We start from the raw sequence: 17,758 nt of genomic DNA on the forward strand, positions 1-17,758 counted from the left end.
TGTATTTGATCGATTTGATGTGGAGTTCATCTTTGCTGGGTATCCAGTCAGTCAGCAAGACATAATTTGGTGTAGTGGGCAGCATATGAAGCAAAAATGTCTTTACTTAGGAAAAAAAAAATGTTCCTCGACTTGCTATTGTCAGGTGGGAACCATTTCCTTATGGTGTTTGGGCCAGAGTGGTCTGGTGGTGCTGGGCAGTTGGGCCATGCCAGGGACAGAGGGACGGGGGCAGGGGAGGGGGCGGGGGAAGGGGTTTAGGGACGGACGGGTGGGAATTGATGAAGGATTTTAGGGATGGACCGGGGTGTGGGGGTGTTTGTGGGTATGGGGGGGGTGGTGGGGGTGTGTGTGTGCCCCACCCCGCAGCTCCCCTCAGCTGCTTCCTCCTCACCAGCACCTGCTCAGCACCCCAGAGGGGCTTCCCGGAGAGTTCCCGGAGAGCAGGGGAAGGGGCTGTCCTGCACCGCCCCTCCAGACGGGCGCCGCGCAGGCAGACCCCCGAGCCCCGCCGAGGCCGCTGGCCGCCCCCCTCCCGCCGCGTCTCCTCACCTGCGCCCCGCGCCTCGCGCAGCCAGCGACCCCGACCGCCGCTGCCACGCGCGCACAGCTGGCGGGAAGAGGGGCCCCTCGGCCTCGTGCCCAGCACAGGCTTCGCTGCAGGCCTACGAGAGGTAAAGCCGGTCCCGGGGCACCATCCTGGTGAAGAAGAGAGAAGTGCGTGACCTGCCAACACAGGGGTGGCCCCGCCCCCATGTGCCCTTTGGTCGGTTGCTATGGGAACGAGTCGGGCTGTTCCCCTGGCAACCGGCTGACAAAGGGCACACAGGGGAGGGACCACCCGTATGTTGGGAGGTCACACACATCTCTTCTTGACCACGATGGCAGCAGGCCCCTCGGCCTCGTGCCCAGCACAGGCTTAGCTGCGGGCCTACTAGAGGTAAAGCCAGCTTGGGGTGTCCCCCTTTCCAAGAGGCTTCTTAGGTTGCACATCCTCTGCCTTCCTAACGAGGAGCTCTGGTTTTGATGCCCACTGTGCTGTCAGGAAAAATCCCCCCTGAGTTTCTGTGTGGTTCAGCAAGAGAACAGGGCAGCAGACTGGCCCTGTAGGCGCTTCTCAAGAGGCCGGCTGGAAAAGTGCTCAGGAAACACGTCATTTGCCTTCCTGGAGTGACTTGTGTGCATCTTGAGTGGTGCTGGTAACAGTGTTGCCTCCTCTGTCTCTTCCAGTGGCATACCCAGATTGTGTGTGTGCGTGGGAAGTCGACGATGAGCTCGGTGGCAGTTTTGAGCCAGGAGAGCTTTGCCAAACACCGCAGTGGCTTGACGCAGCAGCAGGTGAAAGGTGAGAAGACACAGCTGAGTTCCTGTGATGTGCCTCTAAATAGAGACTGCGCAGGCAAGGTTCCTTGCTCTTAGCCAAGCTCGCTCCATGCCTCCGGCTCCCGCTAAGTGTCCAGGCACGGCGTTCGCCATTCCTAGGCTGGCGGCCTGCCAGACTCTGGCTTTCCACCAACAGGAGCACATCGGTGGTGCTGCACAGTGCAGGGCCAGGCGGAGGCAAGCCTCAGATCTTCACAGAGCTCTGGCTAGCAACGCTGTCAGCCGTGGGGCAGGGCATGTGCAAGCAGGGGTCATTGGGCTGCAAGAGAGCCTCGTGGGATCAGTGTGCTGGATTGTCACTTCCTCCTCTGCTCAGCCAGGTGCTGGGGAAAGTCGGTATAACCGTATTGGCTGACTCACTGATGGGTCTCGGCACCCATTCTCCAGCTGCGAGCTGGCCCGCTTGGCACAGCCCAGTGCCCAGCTGAGTCGAACATAAGCTACAGGCTTTCCCTGGACTCTGCCCCAACTAGAGTGCTTCTGCTTCTCTCTGCCTTCTTCCTGGGCATGTGTCTGTCCTGTCCCCTTCTGACCTACAGCCTTGCTGTGTCCCTTTGATTTCTTTCTCCTTGGCCTGTTGTCCCCTGATGAAGCTCCTCTCAACAAAGCTGGCGATAATGTGCTGTGTTTGCTGCCACCATTCACTTGCACGGTTGCTTCCTGCATCCGTAGCGGCACCTACTGCAGTCTGTGCTGTGCTGAGCTCAGCTGAGCTCCAGACTCGGCTGCTCTCCACAAGCATAACTGTAGCAGGGTGAATAGTAGTGCACAAGTCCTTTGTTGTCCCTCTTTGATGATGCCTCAATAGAGTTGCACTGCCTATGAATGGGGGCGTTTCTGTGGGGAGAGCATCTCATTGGCCTTGTTTGCTTCACCCCAGTAACAGCTTTAAACTCGGAAGAAGAGAAGGATCCTCCCACCTACGAGGAAGCCTTCCCTGCACTCCCTGAGAAAGCACCATGTTTGGAAGCTGCCCGGGAACCTGCTGGGCCCTGGAGCAAAATCCGGCCAATAAAGGCTTCTGTCATCACTCAGGTTGGTGGGAGTGGGTGTCTTATCTCCCTCCTTTTCATCCCTCCAAAAAGTAGGTGAAGCGAAGCTTTCCCTGGAGTATGAAATCCCTTAGTGTGCCAGAGTAACTGCCTCTTTGCTGTCCTTTGCCCTGGGGCACAAGGAAGACTGCGGCTGAATGCTAGGACAGCTCTGGAGGGGGAGGGATGTGTTGAAAACTGCCCAGACAAAGCTCTGCATCCCTGTTGCACAGTCAGCTGGAACAGGCCTGAAGGGAGGATTGCAGAGGGAGGCACTGACAATCAAAAGCACACTGACACCTTGCTGTGCCCTGCTTGTGTCTGTCCCGTGGCTGAGCAGGTGTTCCATGTGCCACTGGAGGAGAGGAAATACAAGGACATGGATCGGTTGGGAGAAAGCAAGCAGGCCAAGATCTGCCTTGACATCATGCAGAAGACGGGAGCTCACCTGGAGCTGTCTCTCGCAAAGGACCAGGGCCTTTCGATCGTGGTCTCTGGCAAGCCGGAAGCAGTCACGAAGGCTCGGAAGCAGATTGTCGCTCGACTGCAGACTCAGGTGAGGGCATCTAACTGTTTCTGCCTTCAGCTTTGCTCTTCCCCAAGACTCGCAAATGCTTTGAGACCCTTGGGCCCGTGTGCTTGTAAGCCAAAGAGGTGTGTTTTCACATGACTAATTCAGCTTTGCCATACGTTTTCAAAGCACCCAACTGGCAATTTGGAATGGGAATGAGGCTTAAAATAGGGTTCCAAGGTAATTACAGGCCGTGGTGTTGCATGAAGCGTGGAGTCTGCGATCTCTGGAACATTTGAGTTGCAACCAGTGACTTTGTGCTGAGGTGCTGGTGCTGGAGGGGGTGCAGGAGCCTCACACACAAAGCTAGTAGTGTGTGAGAACGGGACTGTGCTTTTCCTGAAGCCCTTCAGAGGAGAACGTGGAAGGCTGGGAGAAAGAAAAGTAGAGAAAAGGAAGTCCTGCCAAAAGCCAAAAGCTTCGGGTCAGGGTTCTGCCTTGTGTAGCTCAAGGCACACTGGTAAGGAGCCACAACCCTGTTGTTTCGGTTGCTTCAGTCCTCTCGGTTTTGATCTCTTACCTTAAGGTTCTTGAGCTCATAGTCAAGGTGGTAGCTCTTGTTAGGATGTATCGCAGCCAGGTGTTGCAGTGTGTTTTAAAGTACAATGCCAAAGGTAGGTAATGCGATGTTAATACCATGTCTGCTTAGTGCTGTTCAGCCCCTGTGTCATACCCTGCCAGAGGAAAGAGAAAGGAACAAAACCCTACATCCACAATGTGCATCTGAAAAATCAGTTCAGGTCGTGCCGCCACAGATCCATGAGCCACTGTTCTCAAATATACCTCCTACTGCCCTGGCCCCAGGTCGGGAAGGTGTGTCTGTATTCCAGCTTCTCTTAGGCTTGGCTGGCTTCAGGACAGGAACACAGAGCTGAAAAGTCACACCGAGTGATCTTTTCTTCATCTTTCATTTTTCCATTATAGCTTGAATGTTCATTGTCTGATTGCTGTTAGTGGTTACCTAATCACAGGGACCAGGAGCACGATAGCAGTCATCAGCTACCAGACCTGTACAAACTCAGTGAGAAGGGAAGAAGTCAGGAAGCCCTCGTATAGACCAGCCCTTTAATGGTAGATTGAGAAGGACCCCTTTTGCATGTGGGGCCTTCTAGAAGCAGTCCCAGGAGCAGCACGTGCTACACTTGAAGACACCTTAGCACTTAAGTAGCGGTGAGCATCTGCTAGCTGCCTGCCTCCTGCAGTAGGTTTCTGGTGTTGAATTTCTCTTTCCTAGGAGTCATACTGTATGTCTTGTTCTCTGTAGCCTTGGCAGCAGGTGTCAGAGTTCAGATAAACTCCAGCTGTGCGCTGTCATCTCAGTTGTTGTCTGGTGTCTTACACTGGAGGAGAGGCACCTCCTCGTCTGTGTCGGAAGGCCTTTGCTAATTCAGGGTACCGCTCCTGTGCAAACAGAAGGGGTTTGTGGGAAAGGTGGGGTCTATACTCCTGGCACGGAGGCGCTGTAGATCAGCTGGTACAGTGTCAGCCCTCAGACAGAGTGCGCTGGGAAGGCGTTGTGTTTGCTCTGAGGAGCAGTACCACTGAGCAGCGTCTACCTTGCTTTCCCTGGCTCTGTTCCTGTGGATCTGCCAGTGCAGGCAAGGCTTTTCACAGATGCTTGGTTCTTCTGCTGCAGGCTTCGGCAACAGTTGCCATCCCCAAGGAGCACCACCGTTTTGTCATTGGAAAGAAGGGTGCGAAGCTGCAGGACCTGAAGCTCAAAACTGCAACCAAAATGCAGGTCCCCCGCCCAGATGACCCCAGCAACCAGATCAAGATCAGCGGCACTAAAGAAGGGATTGAGAAGGCCCGGCACGAGATCCTGCTTATCTCCGCTGAGCAGGTACCTCAGTACTGTGATCTCTCTCATGGCATTGGCTGCTCAGCCATTTTGCTTCCCCGTGGTGTAGTCGGAGTTTGCAGCCACCGTGGCTACAGTCAGTGGCTAACGTTAGCCTGAACGGAGACGTATGCTGTGCCACTCGCTGGCTGTGTGAGCACCGCTGCCAGGTCCTGAAACTTCTTGTGCTGCGTTTTGTCCATCTCTGAAGCCAAAACAAGCATTTGATAGTTGAAGCGATGCGTCTTAGGTGCCAGCTGAGATAAGGCAGGAGATCACAGGGGTGAATATCGTAAACAAGGAGCAGCAGCAGCAACCGTATTTGTAGATTGAAAGAGGTGGAGATCTACAAGCCCGCCAACTGAGAAGGTTGCTTGGGCCAGAGTGTCAGGCAGGACACCCCTGGGAACTTAGCTGTGCCTGGCAGAGACTGTAATATAGAGGGCAGTTCCCACCAAGGTCTGTTGTGGGCTCTTCCAGGGTAAGCGTGCCGTGGAGCGGCTGGACGTGGAGAAAGTGTACCACCCTTTCATTGCTGGCCCTTACAACAAGCTGGTGAGGGAGCTCATGCAGGACACAGGGACGCGCATCAACATTCCTCCACCCAGTGTCAACAAGACCGAGATAGTCTTCACCGGAGAAAAGGAGCGACTAGCCCAGGCTGTGGCTCGAGTTAAGAAGATCTATGAGGAGAAGGTACGCATGGTCCATAAAGCTTCCCACCTTCCCCTGGCACCTGCTCCTAGGCACTCTTCCCTTCTTGTTCTACTTTTGTGCATCCCTCCGTTGCATCTGGCTCAGCAGCCCTTGCAGTACATGACCCCGAATCCTACCGTTTCCTCACTCGGCAGAGTGGGAGCTGGGCTGATACTATCCGGGAGGTGACAGATTTCTCGCTTTTCTGTACCGTGGGAATTAGCAGGCCACCAAGAGCTCCCCTGGCTCTTGTTCACACCGGGGCTACTAAGGAAGGAAAGAAGTGTGAAGTCTACAGCGGTGGCCAGCTGACAGTATCAAAGTTGCTACCTAAGTAGAAGTTGCTGAAGAGCGAATGTCACTCCAGTTTATTTCCCACAGCCAACGCTGCTGTGAATATCCTTGTTGTGGGTTGCTGGGCTGTTTTTCCTCGTGGTTAGGTCTGTATTTGTACCGGTCTGGATTTCAACAATCGGCTTATAGCCTGCACAGTGTTGCATCACAGCACTGCCTGGGAGACGGCTGGGAGTTGAACCCTGTTGTCCAACGGGGGGACGGGGACGACGACAACGACATGCCTGTGTGTGTGTGTGGTCTCTTCCATGCCGTGTCCCAGGGAGCTTGACACAGCATGCTAGTTTTGTACTTCCCCTGTGAATTTTTGAGCACAAGGCTTTCTGTAGGCAGGGGCCCAAGGGGTGCTAGGGTACTGCCGAGCCACTGTGCTCAGCTTGGCTTTGCTCTTTGCTGGGTGCAGAGTCTGACTGCATCTTGTGCCTCTTCCTGTCGCTCTTGTCCTTCCCCGCCCCCTTGTGATTGACACCTCAGTGTCTCTGCCCCTACAGAAAAAGAAGACTACTACTATTGCAGTGGAGGTGAAGAAGTCCCAGCACAAGTATGTCATCGGCCCCAAGGGGAATTCCCTGCAGGAGATCTTGGAGAAGACTGGAGTCTCTGTTGAGATCCCACCCATTGACAGTAGCTCGGAGACGCTGATACTGCGAGGCGAGCCTGAAAAACTGGGGCAAGCATTGACTGAAGTCTTTGCAAAGGTACTTACAAGATGGGCTAGGCCTCCTTTGAAGGTCCCATGAAGATACATTTGTGAGCACTGACGGCTGTAGCGGGGGTGCTCTCTCTTGGGCCATTAGAGGTGCAGCTTAGAAGTCAATACCGGAGGTGCAGCATGGGAATTGGAACTGAATTGTTGGGAAGGCCTCTTCCAGTTTGTCCATCAAACAGCTTCTCTGTTTTTCTGTCTCTCAGGCCAACAGTTTTACCGTCTCCTCGGTCTCTGCCCCCTCTTGGCTTCATCGTTTCATTATTGGAAAGAAAGGACAGAACCTGGCCAAAATAACTCAGCAGATGCCAAAGGTATGGATGAGCTGGTTAGCTTAGCACCCCCGGCGTAGAAAAAGGTTTAGTCCAGATCACTCGTCACGGGAGAGAGAGGTGTATTCTAGCGTGGGTAAACCCAGGGGGAAATGACACAGATCTTTGCTGTTCAAGGGAACCCTCTCTTTTACTGCTGCAAACACTGCTCATCCTATGTTATTGTCATGGGTTGAGCCCTTCCAAGGAAGCTTTATGTGGTGCTGTTTTGAGAACTGATGTAGCAGGATACCTGGAAATGCTGAGTGCGGCAAGGCTTCTCCCTGGTGAGTTAGACGGTATCTAGATAAAGGCTAGATGAGTAAACTTCTCCAAAGCCCTTGCAGAAACCGGGACAGCACCAGAGCCTTGGGCTCTAGGCACTGCCATATGGCTGACATCGTTAAGTTACTGACTTGGGAAATTGTGGGGATTTTGTTTGGGCTTTTTGGGAAGAGGCGCATCTCTTAGTGGCAGGGATCGATGGTGTAGGCCTGACCAAGGGTATTGGCCTGGCTTGGATCTTGGCAAATTCTTAAGAGATTCATTGTCTTTCACCTCAAGGTTCGCATCAAATTCACTGGAGGAGAGGATAACATCACTTTGGAAGGGCCTACAGAAGATGTGCATGTGGCTCAGGAACAGATTGAAGCCATGGTCAAGGAACTGATGAGCTGGAGTTACTAGTTCCAGTAAGAAACTGGGGCAAGAAGGGGCAACAGAGCAGAGGGGCCCCTGCTTAGGGCCCTGCTTAGGGCCAGAAAAAATTAGAACTTGTTTTTTGGCAATTGTTCATTGAAACACGTACTTTGTGTGCTAACGCAAACTGTCAGCATTCCTAGAGTTGTATGTAACATGCTGCCTGTGTGGCTGAGGGCTGCCCGGCAAGTGTGATGTGTGTGAGAGACACAGTTTAACTGTGAAGTGAGTGGGGGGTCCCGATCTGCGTTTCCGTGTTCCCCGCGAGGGGGCCGGCCAGAGACGGACGAAGCGATTGAAAAGTCGACGTATGAAGTGGTGGAATGCACTATTAGATATTAGAATGGGGAACTGTGGACCAAACACTAGAACGAATGTCATTTGGGAAAAGCACGAACGCGGGGCCCCAGGTCAGTAAAGGGGAGTCAGAGGCCTTGGGAATACAGCCTATTAAACCCTGTTCCACAGGCAGTAACGTAACATTTGAGAACCGAACGGCAAGTCAGGAAGATCCTTTCTTGCTGTGGCAGGCCGCTTGTGTAAGGCTTTTATTGTCTGCTCAGGATGCTGGAGTAAATGAAGAGAACCAGTGCTTTGGGCGGGAGTGCTGAGGCAAGGCACTTTGTAAAGCGTTCCCCAAAGCAAGGGCAACCAAGTCACGCCTCGTCCTGGCTTTGTGGCTTTAGCAGTGCTTCCTGGCTCTTATTGTTGCAGGTGCTGTTTTCCTGCCTGAAGCCCTGGGGCTCCTGGGTAGCCGCCACCCCCGCAGCCCGCAGCTGCTGTCCTCAATAAAATGATCTTTCCTCTCTTCTGACTACGTCTGCCATGTGATAATTGGGGACTGGGCAGATATTGTTTGGTGGTGCGTCCTAGGGGAGGACTTTGGGATCATCCCTTGGCCCAGACTCCTTGCCAGTGGGCATCACGGCTGAGCTTTATGACTCACAGCACAGTCACACAGGGAGGTGGGGGCCGGATGGCACCTCTGGAGGTGTCACTGTCCCCTCAGCTCCTGCTCGGATTCTGGCTAAGACACAGCCTGTGCTCAGGCTCGATGGATGCTCCACTGGGGAGCAGCGCCATTAGCTCAGAGCCGGGACAACACGCAGGCAGACACGGTGCCACCGCTGACCATCACCTGCAGCTCGCTGTCCCCTGCGGCCGTCATCCCTGCACACTGACTGATGGGCAGTTTCTCCAGATGCCCACGCTCAGGGCAACGGTATAAAGCAAACTGCCACGCTGGCCACTACAAATACGTCGGCTCGCCCAAAAAGCTTTTCCAGCAGCTCCAACAGCAGCCGGACTGCTGAGGCTTTTGTGCGTCCCAGTGTGATACGGGAGACGCCCGCACCCTGATGGAGGACGAAGGATGAGCACTCTCACCATCAACCAGCTAACTGTTGCTCATAGGCTGCTGTGGTTCAAGCGGGGCCGCCAGCTGTGCAACACACAGCTGCTCGCTCCCTCCCTCCCTCCCTCCCCAGGGGGATGGCAGGGAGAACTGGGAGGCTCAAAGGGAGAAAACTCGTAGGCTGAGGCCAAGGCTTTGATGTGTGCAGGGGAACGTGCTGGTGCAGTTTGTGATTGAAAACTGCGGGGACATCTTTGGGGAGGAGGTGGCCGGCCCCTCCCCTCCATCAGCTGAGGAGGTGCCAGCACCTGTGGACAGGTGCACAGGTATGAGGAGGGGCTGAGGGTTTTCAAAATCTGGGGCTTCTGGTCCAATTCCTTATTGTGCTGCTGGTGGATTTTGGTTTAGGTGTTGTCCACTTCCACGAGGTCACTTTGCTGCACGTGCTTTTGTGTTCCATGGGTGCGTTTGGAAGATCAAAGGAGCCGTGCAGGTGAAGCAAATGCAGAGCCCCAGGCAAAAGACTTCTTGCACACAGCACCCTCTCTGTTCATCCTCTACAAAGAAGCAGGGGCAGCTATGGTGGTGAAATCAGAAATAGTAGAGGGATGTCAGGCCAAGAAACACTGACACGTTTCTCATGTATGACAGTAGTTTCTGATAGGGCCAAGCAGCTGCTGTGCCTCCTCCTGCCATTAGATCTCTTGTCTGTTTGACTTTTCCCACCCTCTAATGATAGAGAAGAAAAACCAGAAAGGTTGTTTCTCAGATGCATTGGGAATGTGCTTAATCAATCTAAATACCTACAAGAAGTCAAATACAAAATCGCAGATTTAAAAATAAAAGGCTCACGCCCCAGAATGGGATAATGCTGCCCAAGGGATAACGGCAGAACCGTGTCCCAGGAAGGCAGAAGCAAGCCCAGCAGAACGAAGCTGGCAAGGGTCTGTCCTACCCTCCAAGGCCCCTCCAGTTTGTGGTGCCCCAGCCCGCAAGAAGGGGCAGCCCATCATCCCAATTCATCAGAGCTCCTGAAGCCTATCTTGCGACCGTGCAAAATATGGATAATGCAAAGCAACCAAAGGGATCTTATTTGAGGAGCTAAGGTAGCAATTTGGAAAACGGTAGCTTACTACTCCAGGTGTCTTGCCACCTTTCAACTTCAACCTTTCCGGTTCAGGCACTTGTACCTTTGCCTCCAACCACCCCCGAGAGCACAGCAGACTCCTCGGTAGACCCGGAACAGCTGATGAGCCTTTCAGAGGAAAGAAGGTAAAATGAGCTCCCTTTGTTTAAAATGAGAACTGATTCCAGTTGATCGTGGTTTTACCTCTCTAATAAACACTGTGGAATGTCAAGGTTTGCAGGGTCTTTCGTTTCAGGAAAATGAAAAGCAAAGAAACAGAAAGGGAAAACAGGTCTCTGGAGAAGAGGCTGAAAGCACACCAGAAGAGAAAAGGAGAGAAGAAAAGCTTTTCGAGATCAAGCGCTGAAAAAATTCAGGAAGGTCAAGAAGCCCAGGTGTATCCAGACACTGCTGTCCATCTCTCAAAACTCTGAACACTGCACTAAGTGCATGAACTATTTTTAGCGTGCACAAAGATGGCCCCGGATAGGAAGCAGACACCTGCCTTTTGGAAAAAAATGCGTGTCAGCAGGAAACTGCCGTTCCCAATGTTGCAGGTTTGGTTTTGCACTTACTGAAGTACTGTTTGCTCAAGGGTAAGCAGACACCTCGCCACAAGAGCCTCGATCCTTAGCTATTTACCTAGCTACCGAAATAAAGAGGCAAAGTAAGTCCCGCTGTTCTGTCCATGTTAGCAATCCTCACGCTGCCCTGTATCATCTGGATCCCAAATATGCAGCAATGTTGTTCCAGGTCACTACATACGCTTTAGATGCTGGCCCTTTTTCAAAAGGCCGCGGTTCACCTGAGGTAATTTGGGGGCGGGTGGTGGTGTTTGTGGTGGTGGTGTGTGTATTGGGATGGACACTTTTTAGTTTCTTACTTCTTCTTCCCTTACCAGTAAACAGAGGTCTATTTCTCAAGATCTTGAGAAATGTCCTGAAAAAAAGTTTTCATGACTTTTTTGTATATAGATGAATACTCTTTTAATGTACACTATTTCACTGTTGCTAGAAGTACTATATTCCACTTCACGTGGCTTGCTTCAGTGACAGCCTTGTACCGTAAATTCATATCGTGTACCCCCTTTTTCTTGGGGTCCACAAGTTGCGATGCCTGCAGTTTGTAGTCCCTGCATGCACAGGCTATCTGCCCTGGCTGAAACCTGACAGGATAACAAACGGTGATTGCTTCAGGCAGCTTCCCTATGCAGATGTCCCCGGAACCCCTTTGGAAGAGTAACCCGGAGAGGGTGCTTCAGGGAAACCACAGGCACTTCCAAAGCACGGAACTAATGAGCAGGACATGCACGGGAGAGTCTGTGTTTAGTAGCCACCTTATAGCTTGAAGTGAGCGATTCTTATTTGCTTTCCAAATCCATTTTCCTCCTGCCTAACCCAACTGGAAGAGTGAGTTCCACCGCATTTTTTTGTGATGTACTGAATGTATTCTTTTTTAAAAGCAGGTGCCACCTTCTTGGCTTTGCTTCACGCTTTGTGCTGTCCCCTTTTTCTATGTACAAGAAACCCCACTGAAGACAGAGCGTTGATGGTTCTATTCAGCTGCAGGGGAACTGCCATGGCGGCTGTAAGAGAGGGGCAGGGCCGGGCGCAGGCCGGGGGGTTTATCCGTTCTGAGCCCCTCGACCCCAGCTGTGCATATCTGACAGCCCTGCCTCGCTCACAGCCGCTGTCCCAGAGGGAACAAAGCCCAGGAGAGAAAGTTCTCTGTCGGCTCAGGGGAAGCACCATGCAGGGGTGCAGCACCCTCGTGTTGCAGCCAAAGTGATAAACGGGCCTTGCTTAGCGCAGCTCTCCGTGCAAAAACCTCCGTGGCTGCAAGGATCTCAAGCCTCGACTCTGAGCGCTCGATGGAGCTCCCTCCCAGCCAGCCGAGATTCCCGACCGTCCTGACGTGGCGCTTTCCCTCCCAGCAGCGCCCATGCCCATTGAGTGCCTTTCGCTTGCAGCCAGCTGTAATGTCGGCATCAACCCTGCACTCCAGTTTTTGGCCTCTCTGAGTGTTGCTCACTAGGATAGCCCCGAGAGTGACACCCCCTCACCCCCACCCCCCCACCCCCAACCCCCGTGCCGGCTGCCCCCATTGTGTCCATAGGGATAGCGGTTTGCCTGCGGGCATGGTGGGATGGTGTTTCTTCCAGGAACCACATGGATGGCAGGGTGAGCCCTGGGGGGGCTTGCGCCGCCCGGGCTCACAGCTGGGGAGGCGGATTCCCCGCTCGCAGGGGCTGGGGGCGAGGGGAAGTGTTTTAGGGACGGACCGTGGGGGCCGGAGGGAGGGGTTTGAGGGACGGACGCCGAGGAAGGCCTCCTGCCTGCAGAGATGGCTCAGGCCCAGGGCAGGGCTCTTCTCTGGATGCCACGGGGTCGATTGCAGAGGAGCAGGCTGCCCCATGCAGGGAGCAGGTGCGTGCCGGGGCTGCCAGGGGCCCTGCCTGCCTGTTCCCAGCCCAGCCCCAGCTGGGGCCAGCCCTGCGCTGCAGCCCTGGGGCCGAGGCGCACGGAGCCGGGCATTGCTGAGGGTGCTGCACCCTGACGGGCCCCGCCGCCAGCTGCCGGCTGCCCTGGGCTGCCCCTCGCTCTCCCCAGCTCTGCCTGCTGCCAGCGCCGGGGGCACCGCCACGGGGCTTGCCCCCTGCCCACAGCTGCCCTGACCCACATCTGCAGCTGTACGTGGTGCCCACATCGCACAGCTGGGGCGGGGGTGGCAGGTCTCTCTGGTGGCAGCCTGGGACTGGGGGCAAAGCCAAGCCCATCCCTCGCTTGTGATCTTTGTCCCCAGGGAGAGCCAGTGCAGACGTGTGCTGCGCTGGAGAGTGTCCCGCAGGGAGGTGACGGCCGACTGCAGAGCAGCACTGAGACCCGCGCGACAGCAACGGCAGCCGGTGGCCACAGAGCAGCCCAGGGGAGCTGGTTCCCTCGACGGGCCCCAAAGCAGCCTTCCTCAGCCCCTGCTTTTGGTGACGTGTGGAGCAGCGCAGGGATGTCTCTCAGGCTTCCAGGCCTGAGGAGGCTTTCCTCCCCAGGGGCACTGTTAGAAATCCTACTCCCAGGATTAAAGCACCCCTCCCCCCATGGATCCGAGGCTGTGTGTCCAGCCCCCTGGAGCTGGGTACAGGTGCCCTGAGCGGGCTCTCAGGGAGGATGGGGCCACCTGCCTGGTGGCTCTGACACAGAAATGATGAGCTGAAGCCCTGTGATGGTGGCTGGCCGGCTCAAAGCCTCTGAGTGCCTCAGCCTCTGTCCCCAGGAGCGTTTATCCCAGGCCCTGTTTCAGGGTGTGAAGATGGGTGCCGGTGATGTCCTGGTGCCTCCGTCTGGCTCCCACTTCAAGGTTGTGATGCCTGAGGTCAGGGACCACCTGAAGGCCTTGGCAGAGATCTCAAGGGACTTTGTGTTCCATCTTGTGTTGCCTCAGGGCTACAACGTGCTGTGGTTTGGGGGCAACAAGGTTATGGTATGCCAGAGGTCAGGCCAGTTCGTGTCAAAGTGTGTTATTGTTATGGACAGAATCTGGGTTTGTTGGCCCTGCGTTCCTGGGGTTATGGCATTTTTATCTTATCTTGTGAACTGTGTGGTGGGTTTCTTTGTGGAGAGTGCCTTTTTTCACCTCTGTTGCCTTTGTGGGGTTTGGATGGGGGCCTTTGGTTTGTGTACAGAGTTTCTTCTGGTTGTTTTTCTGCTGTACTGTTGGGTGGTGGTGTTTTTTCTGTCTTGAAACCATCGTTACTGGTCTAATATATCTCCTGCAGGTCAGGCAGTGTCACTTCTGGTGTGGTCTGACTCATTTCTGGTGAGTTGGTAGGTAGGTATGGAGGACTTGTGGTCCCTCCATGGAGAATGACTGCTAGAGGACTAAGAGGCAGATCTGTGGAGGGGTGAGAGGACTGCTGGCCCATAAGTAGTGACTGTCAGAGGACTAAGTGTACTTGAATTTACGTGGGCTTCCAAATTCATGGTTGTTTCTCCTGCCTTGTGGAAGAGCCATGGGAAGTCACCAGCCACACGGAAGGACAAGGGGTTTCCCAAGGCTACGTGGCTTTTTGGGGTTTTCTTTTGAGTAAGAAAGTCTTGTCTCTACATGAGCGCAACTGTGAACGGTCAATTTTGCTGACTTTAGAAAGCAGGGAGCAGCACTTTTCTGATGTGCCTCACAAGGCTGCAAGGACAGAGTGAGAACCAGCAAGAGGATTCCTTCCTGTCACCTTCTCCAGGGGAACAGTGCTGCACTTTCACAAGGTGAGCTCTGGTTCTGCATGAGTGCACAAGTTTTTGGTCAATTTTCTCACCACAGGAAGCAGGGAGCAGAACTTTTGCTCTGTGCCTCATCACATGGCTTCCAGGTCAGGGTGAGAAACAGCCAGAGAATTCCTCCCTGTCACCTTCTCCAGGGGAGCACTGCTGCACTTTGTCAAGGTGAGTTTTTTTGGGCTGTACATGATTGCCAATGAAAAGAGGTCAATTTTCTCACCACACAAAGCAGGGAGCAGAACTTTTGTTCTGTGCCTGACAGGGCTACCAGGGCAGGGTGAAAAGCAGCAAGAGAATTCATTCCTGGAACCTTCTCCAGGGGAGCAGTGCTGCACGTTCCCAAGGTGGCTTCTTTTGGAATGTGAATGATTCCATGTATGAGTGGTCAATTTTCTTTTTCTCAGAGCAGAAAGCAGGGAGCAGAACTTTTGTGCTGTTCCTTACATGGCTGCAAGGGGAGGGTGAGAAACAGCAAGAGAACTCCTTCCTTGCACCTTCTCCAGGGGAGCAGTGTTGCATTTTTACTTTCCAAGGTGACTTCTTGGGTCTGTGTATTATTGCAAATGTGCCGTGTAAATTTTTCTCACCCCAGAGAGCAGGGAGCAGAATGTTTGTGCTGTGCCTCACACGTCTGCCAGGGCAGGGTGAGAAGCAGCAAGAGAATTCCTTCCTGGCACCTTCTCCAGGGGAGCCATGCTGCGCTTTCCCAAAATGTGTTTTTTTGGCTCTGCATGAGTGCTTTTGGTCAATTTTTCACCACAGAAAGCAGGGAGCAGAACTTTTATGATGTGCATCATATGTCTGCCAGGGCACGTTGAGAAGCAGCAAGAGATTTCCTTCCTTGCACCTTCTCCAGGGGAGCCATGCTGCCCTTTCCCAAAATGTATTTTTTTGGCTCTGCATGAGTGCAAAAGCTTTTGGTCAATTTTTCACCACAGAAAGCAGGGAGCAGAACTTTTATGATGTGCGTCATATGTCTGCCAGGGCAGGTTGAGAAGCAGCAAGAGGATTCCTTTCTGGCACCTTCTCCAGGGGAATTTCCCAGTTCCCGAGAGACTGCTGGTGCCGGCTGCAAGGGCGCTCCCAGACAAAGGGTGGTCCTGTGTGATGCTGGGGTTGGAATTGGTGATGTCTCCTTTCCTTAGTCTCGTTAAGGCTTTGCAGTGACAATTTGGTGCTTCGCTCCTATTGCTCTTTTATCATATCGCTCACAGTAACTGCCACTGGTTCCTTTTATCATATTGCATGCTATTTTCTTTTATTGCAATATAAGAAACTGCATTTGATATATTCCGTTATTTGATATACTTGATAGATTTGGTTATATTTGATCTGGAGTTCAGCTTTGCTGTGTATCCAGTCAGCCAGCAAAACAACATTCGGCATAGTCGGCAGCGTACGAAGTAAAACTCTCTCTATTTAGGAAAAAAAAAATGTTCCTCGACTTGCTATTGTCAGGTGGGAACCATTGCCTTATGGTGTTTGGGCCAGAGTGGTCTGGTGGTGCTGGGCAGTTGGGCCATGCCAGGGACAGAGGGGCGGGGGCAGGGGAGGGGGCGGGGGGAAAGGGTTTAGGGATGGACGGGTGGGAATTGATGAAGATTTTAGGGATGGACCGGGGTGTGGGGGTGTTTGTGGGTATGGGGGGGGTGGTGGGGGTGTGTGTGTGCCCCACCCCGCAGCTCCCCTCGACTGCTTCCTCCTCACCAGCACCTGCTCAGCACCCCAGAGGGGCTTCCCGGAGAGTTCCCGGAGAGCAGGGGAAGGGGCTGTCCTGCACCGCCCCTCCAGACGGGCGCTGCGCAGGCAGACCCCCGAGCCCCGCCAAGGGAGGGCAGCGCCGCTGGCCGCCCCCCTCCCGCCGCGTCTCCTCACCTGCGCCCCGCGCCTCGCGCAGCCAGCGACCCCGACCGCCGCTGCCACGCGCGCACAGCTGGCGGGAAGAGGGGCCCCTCGGCCTCGTGCCCAGCACAGGCTTCGCTGCAGGCCTACGAGAGGTAAAGCCGGTCCCGGGGCACCATCCTGGTGAAGAAGAGAGAAGTGCGTGACCTGCCAACACAGGGGTGGCCCCGCCCCCATGCGCCCTTTGGTCGGTTGCTATGGGAACGAGTCGGGCTGTTCCCCTGGCAACCGGCTGACAAAGGGCACACAGGGGAGGGACCACCCGTATGTTGGGAGGTCACACACATCTCTTCTTGACCACGATGGCGGCAGGCCCCTCGGCCTCGTGCCCAGCACAGGCTTAGCTGCGGGCCTACTAGAGGTAAAGCCAGCTTGGGGTGTCCCCCTTTCCAAGAGGCTTCTTAGGTTGCACATCCTCTGCCTTCCTAACGAGGAGCTCTGGTTTTGATGCCCACTGTGCTATCAGGAAAAATCCCCCCTGAGTTTCTGTGTGGTTCAGCAAGAGAACAGGGCAGCAGACTGGCCCTGTAGGCGCTTCTCAAGAGGCCGGCTGGAAAAGTGCTCAGGAAACACGTCATTTGCCTTCCTGGAGTGACTTGTGTGCATCTTGAGTGGTGCTGGTAACAGTGTTGCCTCCTCTGTCTCTTCCAGTGGCATACCCGGATTGTGTGTGTGCGTGGGAAGTCGACGATGAGCTCGGTGGCAGTTTTGAGCCAGGAGAGCTTTGCCAAACACCGCAGTGGCTTGACGCAGCAGCAGGTGAAAGGTGAGAAGACACAGCTGAGTTCCTGTGATGTGCCTCTAAATAGAGACTGCGCAGGCAAGGTTCCTTGCTCTTAGCCAAGCTCGCTCCATGCCTCCGGCTCCCGCTAAGTGTCCAGGCACGGCGTTCGCCATTCCTAGGCTGGCGGCCTGCCAGACTCTGGCTTTCCACCAACAGGAGCACATCGGTGGTGCTGCACAGTGCAGGGCCAGGCGGAGGCAAGCCTCAGATCTTCACAGAGCTCTGGCTAGCAACGCTGTCAGCCGTGGGGCAGGGCATGTGCAAGCAGGGGTCATTGGGCTGCAAGAGAGCCTCGTGGGATCAGTGTGCTGGATTGTCACTTCCTCCTCTGCTCAGCCAGGTGCTGGGGAAAGTCGGTATAACCGTATTGGCTGACTCACTGATGGGTCTCGGCACCCATTCTCCAGCTGCGAGCTGGCCCGCTTGGCACAGCCCAGTGCCCAGCTGAGTCGAACATAAGCTACAGGCTTTCCCTGGACTCTGCCCCAACTAGAGTGCTTCTGCTTCTCTCTGCCTTCTTCCTGGGCATGTGTCTGTCTTGTCCCCTTCTGACCTACAGCCTTGCTGTGTCCCTTTGATTTCTTTCTCCTTGGCCTGTTGTCCCCTGATGAAGCTCCTCTCAACAAAGCTGGCGATAATGTGCTGTGTTTGCTGCCACCATTCACTTGCACGGTTGCTTCCTGCATCCGTAGCGGCACCTACTGCAGTCTGTGCTGTGCTGAGCTCAGCT

At 54.3% G+C, this 17,758-nt stretch overlaps 3 protein-coding genes across 3 annotated transcripts in view; 2 read left to right on the forward strand and 1 right to left on the reverse strand.

Annotated features, from left to right (window-relative positions):
- Positions 1 to 17,758, reverse strand: part of LOC308058079 (ankyrin repeat domain-containing protein 26-like) — a gene marked incomplete at its 3' end in the record, with an annotated part of 181,669 nt that overhangs the window by 139,439 nt on the left and 24,472 nt on the right. The window lies entirely within an intron of this gene.
- Positions 1,050 to 5,521, forward strand: LOC308058044 (vigilin-like). Its single transcript, XM_080412056.1, has 4 exons — positions 1,050 to 1,345; positions 2,264 to 2,418; positions 2,755 to 2,970; positions 4,622 to 5,521. The coding sequence occupies exons 1-4, from the start codon at positions 1,270 to 1,272 to the stop codon at positions 4,943 to 4,945; spliced, it is 771 nt and encodes a 256-aa protein (XP_080268182.1). The 5' UTR covers positions 1,050 to 1,269; the 3' UTR covers positions 4,946 to 5,521.
- LOC308058071 (vigilin-like) lies at positions 5,288 to 8,202 on the forward strand (the record flags this gene model as incomplete). The annotated part of the gene is made up of 4 exons (XM_080412080.1): positions 5,288 to 5,521; positions 6,367 to 6,573; positions 6,788 to 6,895; positions 8,155 to 8,202. Exons 1-4 carry the CDS (start codon positions 5,393 to 5,395, stop codon positions 8,200 to 8,202), a joined length of 492 nt encoding a protein of 163 aa, XP_080268206.1. The 5' UTR covers positions 5,288 to 5,392.

This window comes from Falco punctatus, assembly GCF_963210335.1.
Source record: "Falco punctatus genome assembly, contig: scaffold_23, whole genome shotgun sequence".
Lineage (NCBI taxonomy): Eukaryota > Metazoa > Chordata > Aves > Falconiformes > Falconidae > Falco > Falco punctatus.

What these genes read in the sequence shown, in the direction of transcription:
- LOC308058044 (XM_080412056.1), top strand. Translation starts at nt 1,270, where the DNA reads ATGAGCTCGGTGGCAGTTTTGAGCCAGGAGAGCTTTGCCAAACACCGC. An exon ending in AGGCTTCTGTCATCACTCAG is followed by an intron (nt 2,419 to 2,754) that starts GTTGGTGGGAGT and finishes GTGGCTGAGCAG; the next exon opens with GTGTTCCATGTGCCACTGGA. An exon ending in TCGCTCGACTGCAGACTCAG is followed by an intron (nt 2,971 to 4,621) that starts GTGAGGGCATCT and finishes CTTCTGCTGCAG; the next exon opens with GCTTCGGCAACAGTTGCCAT.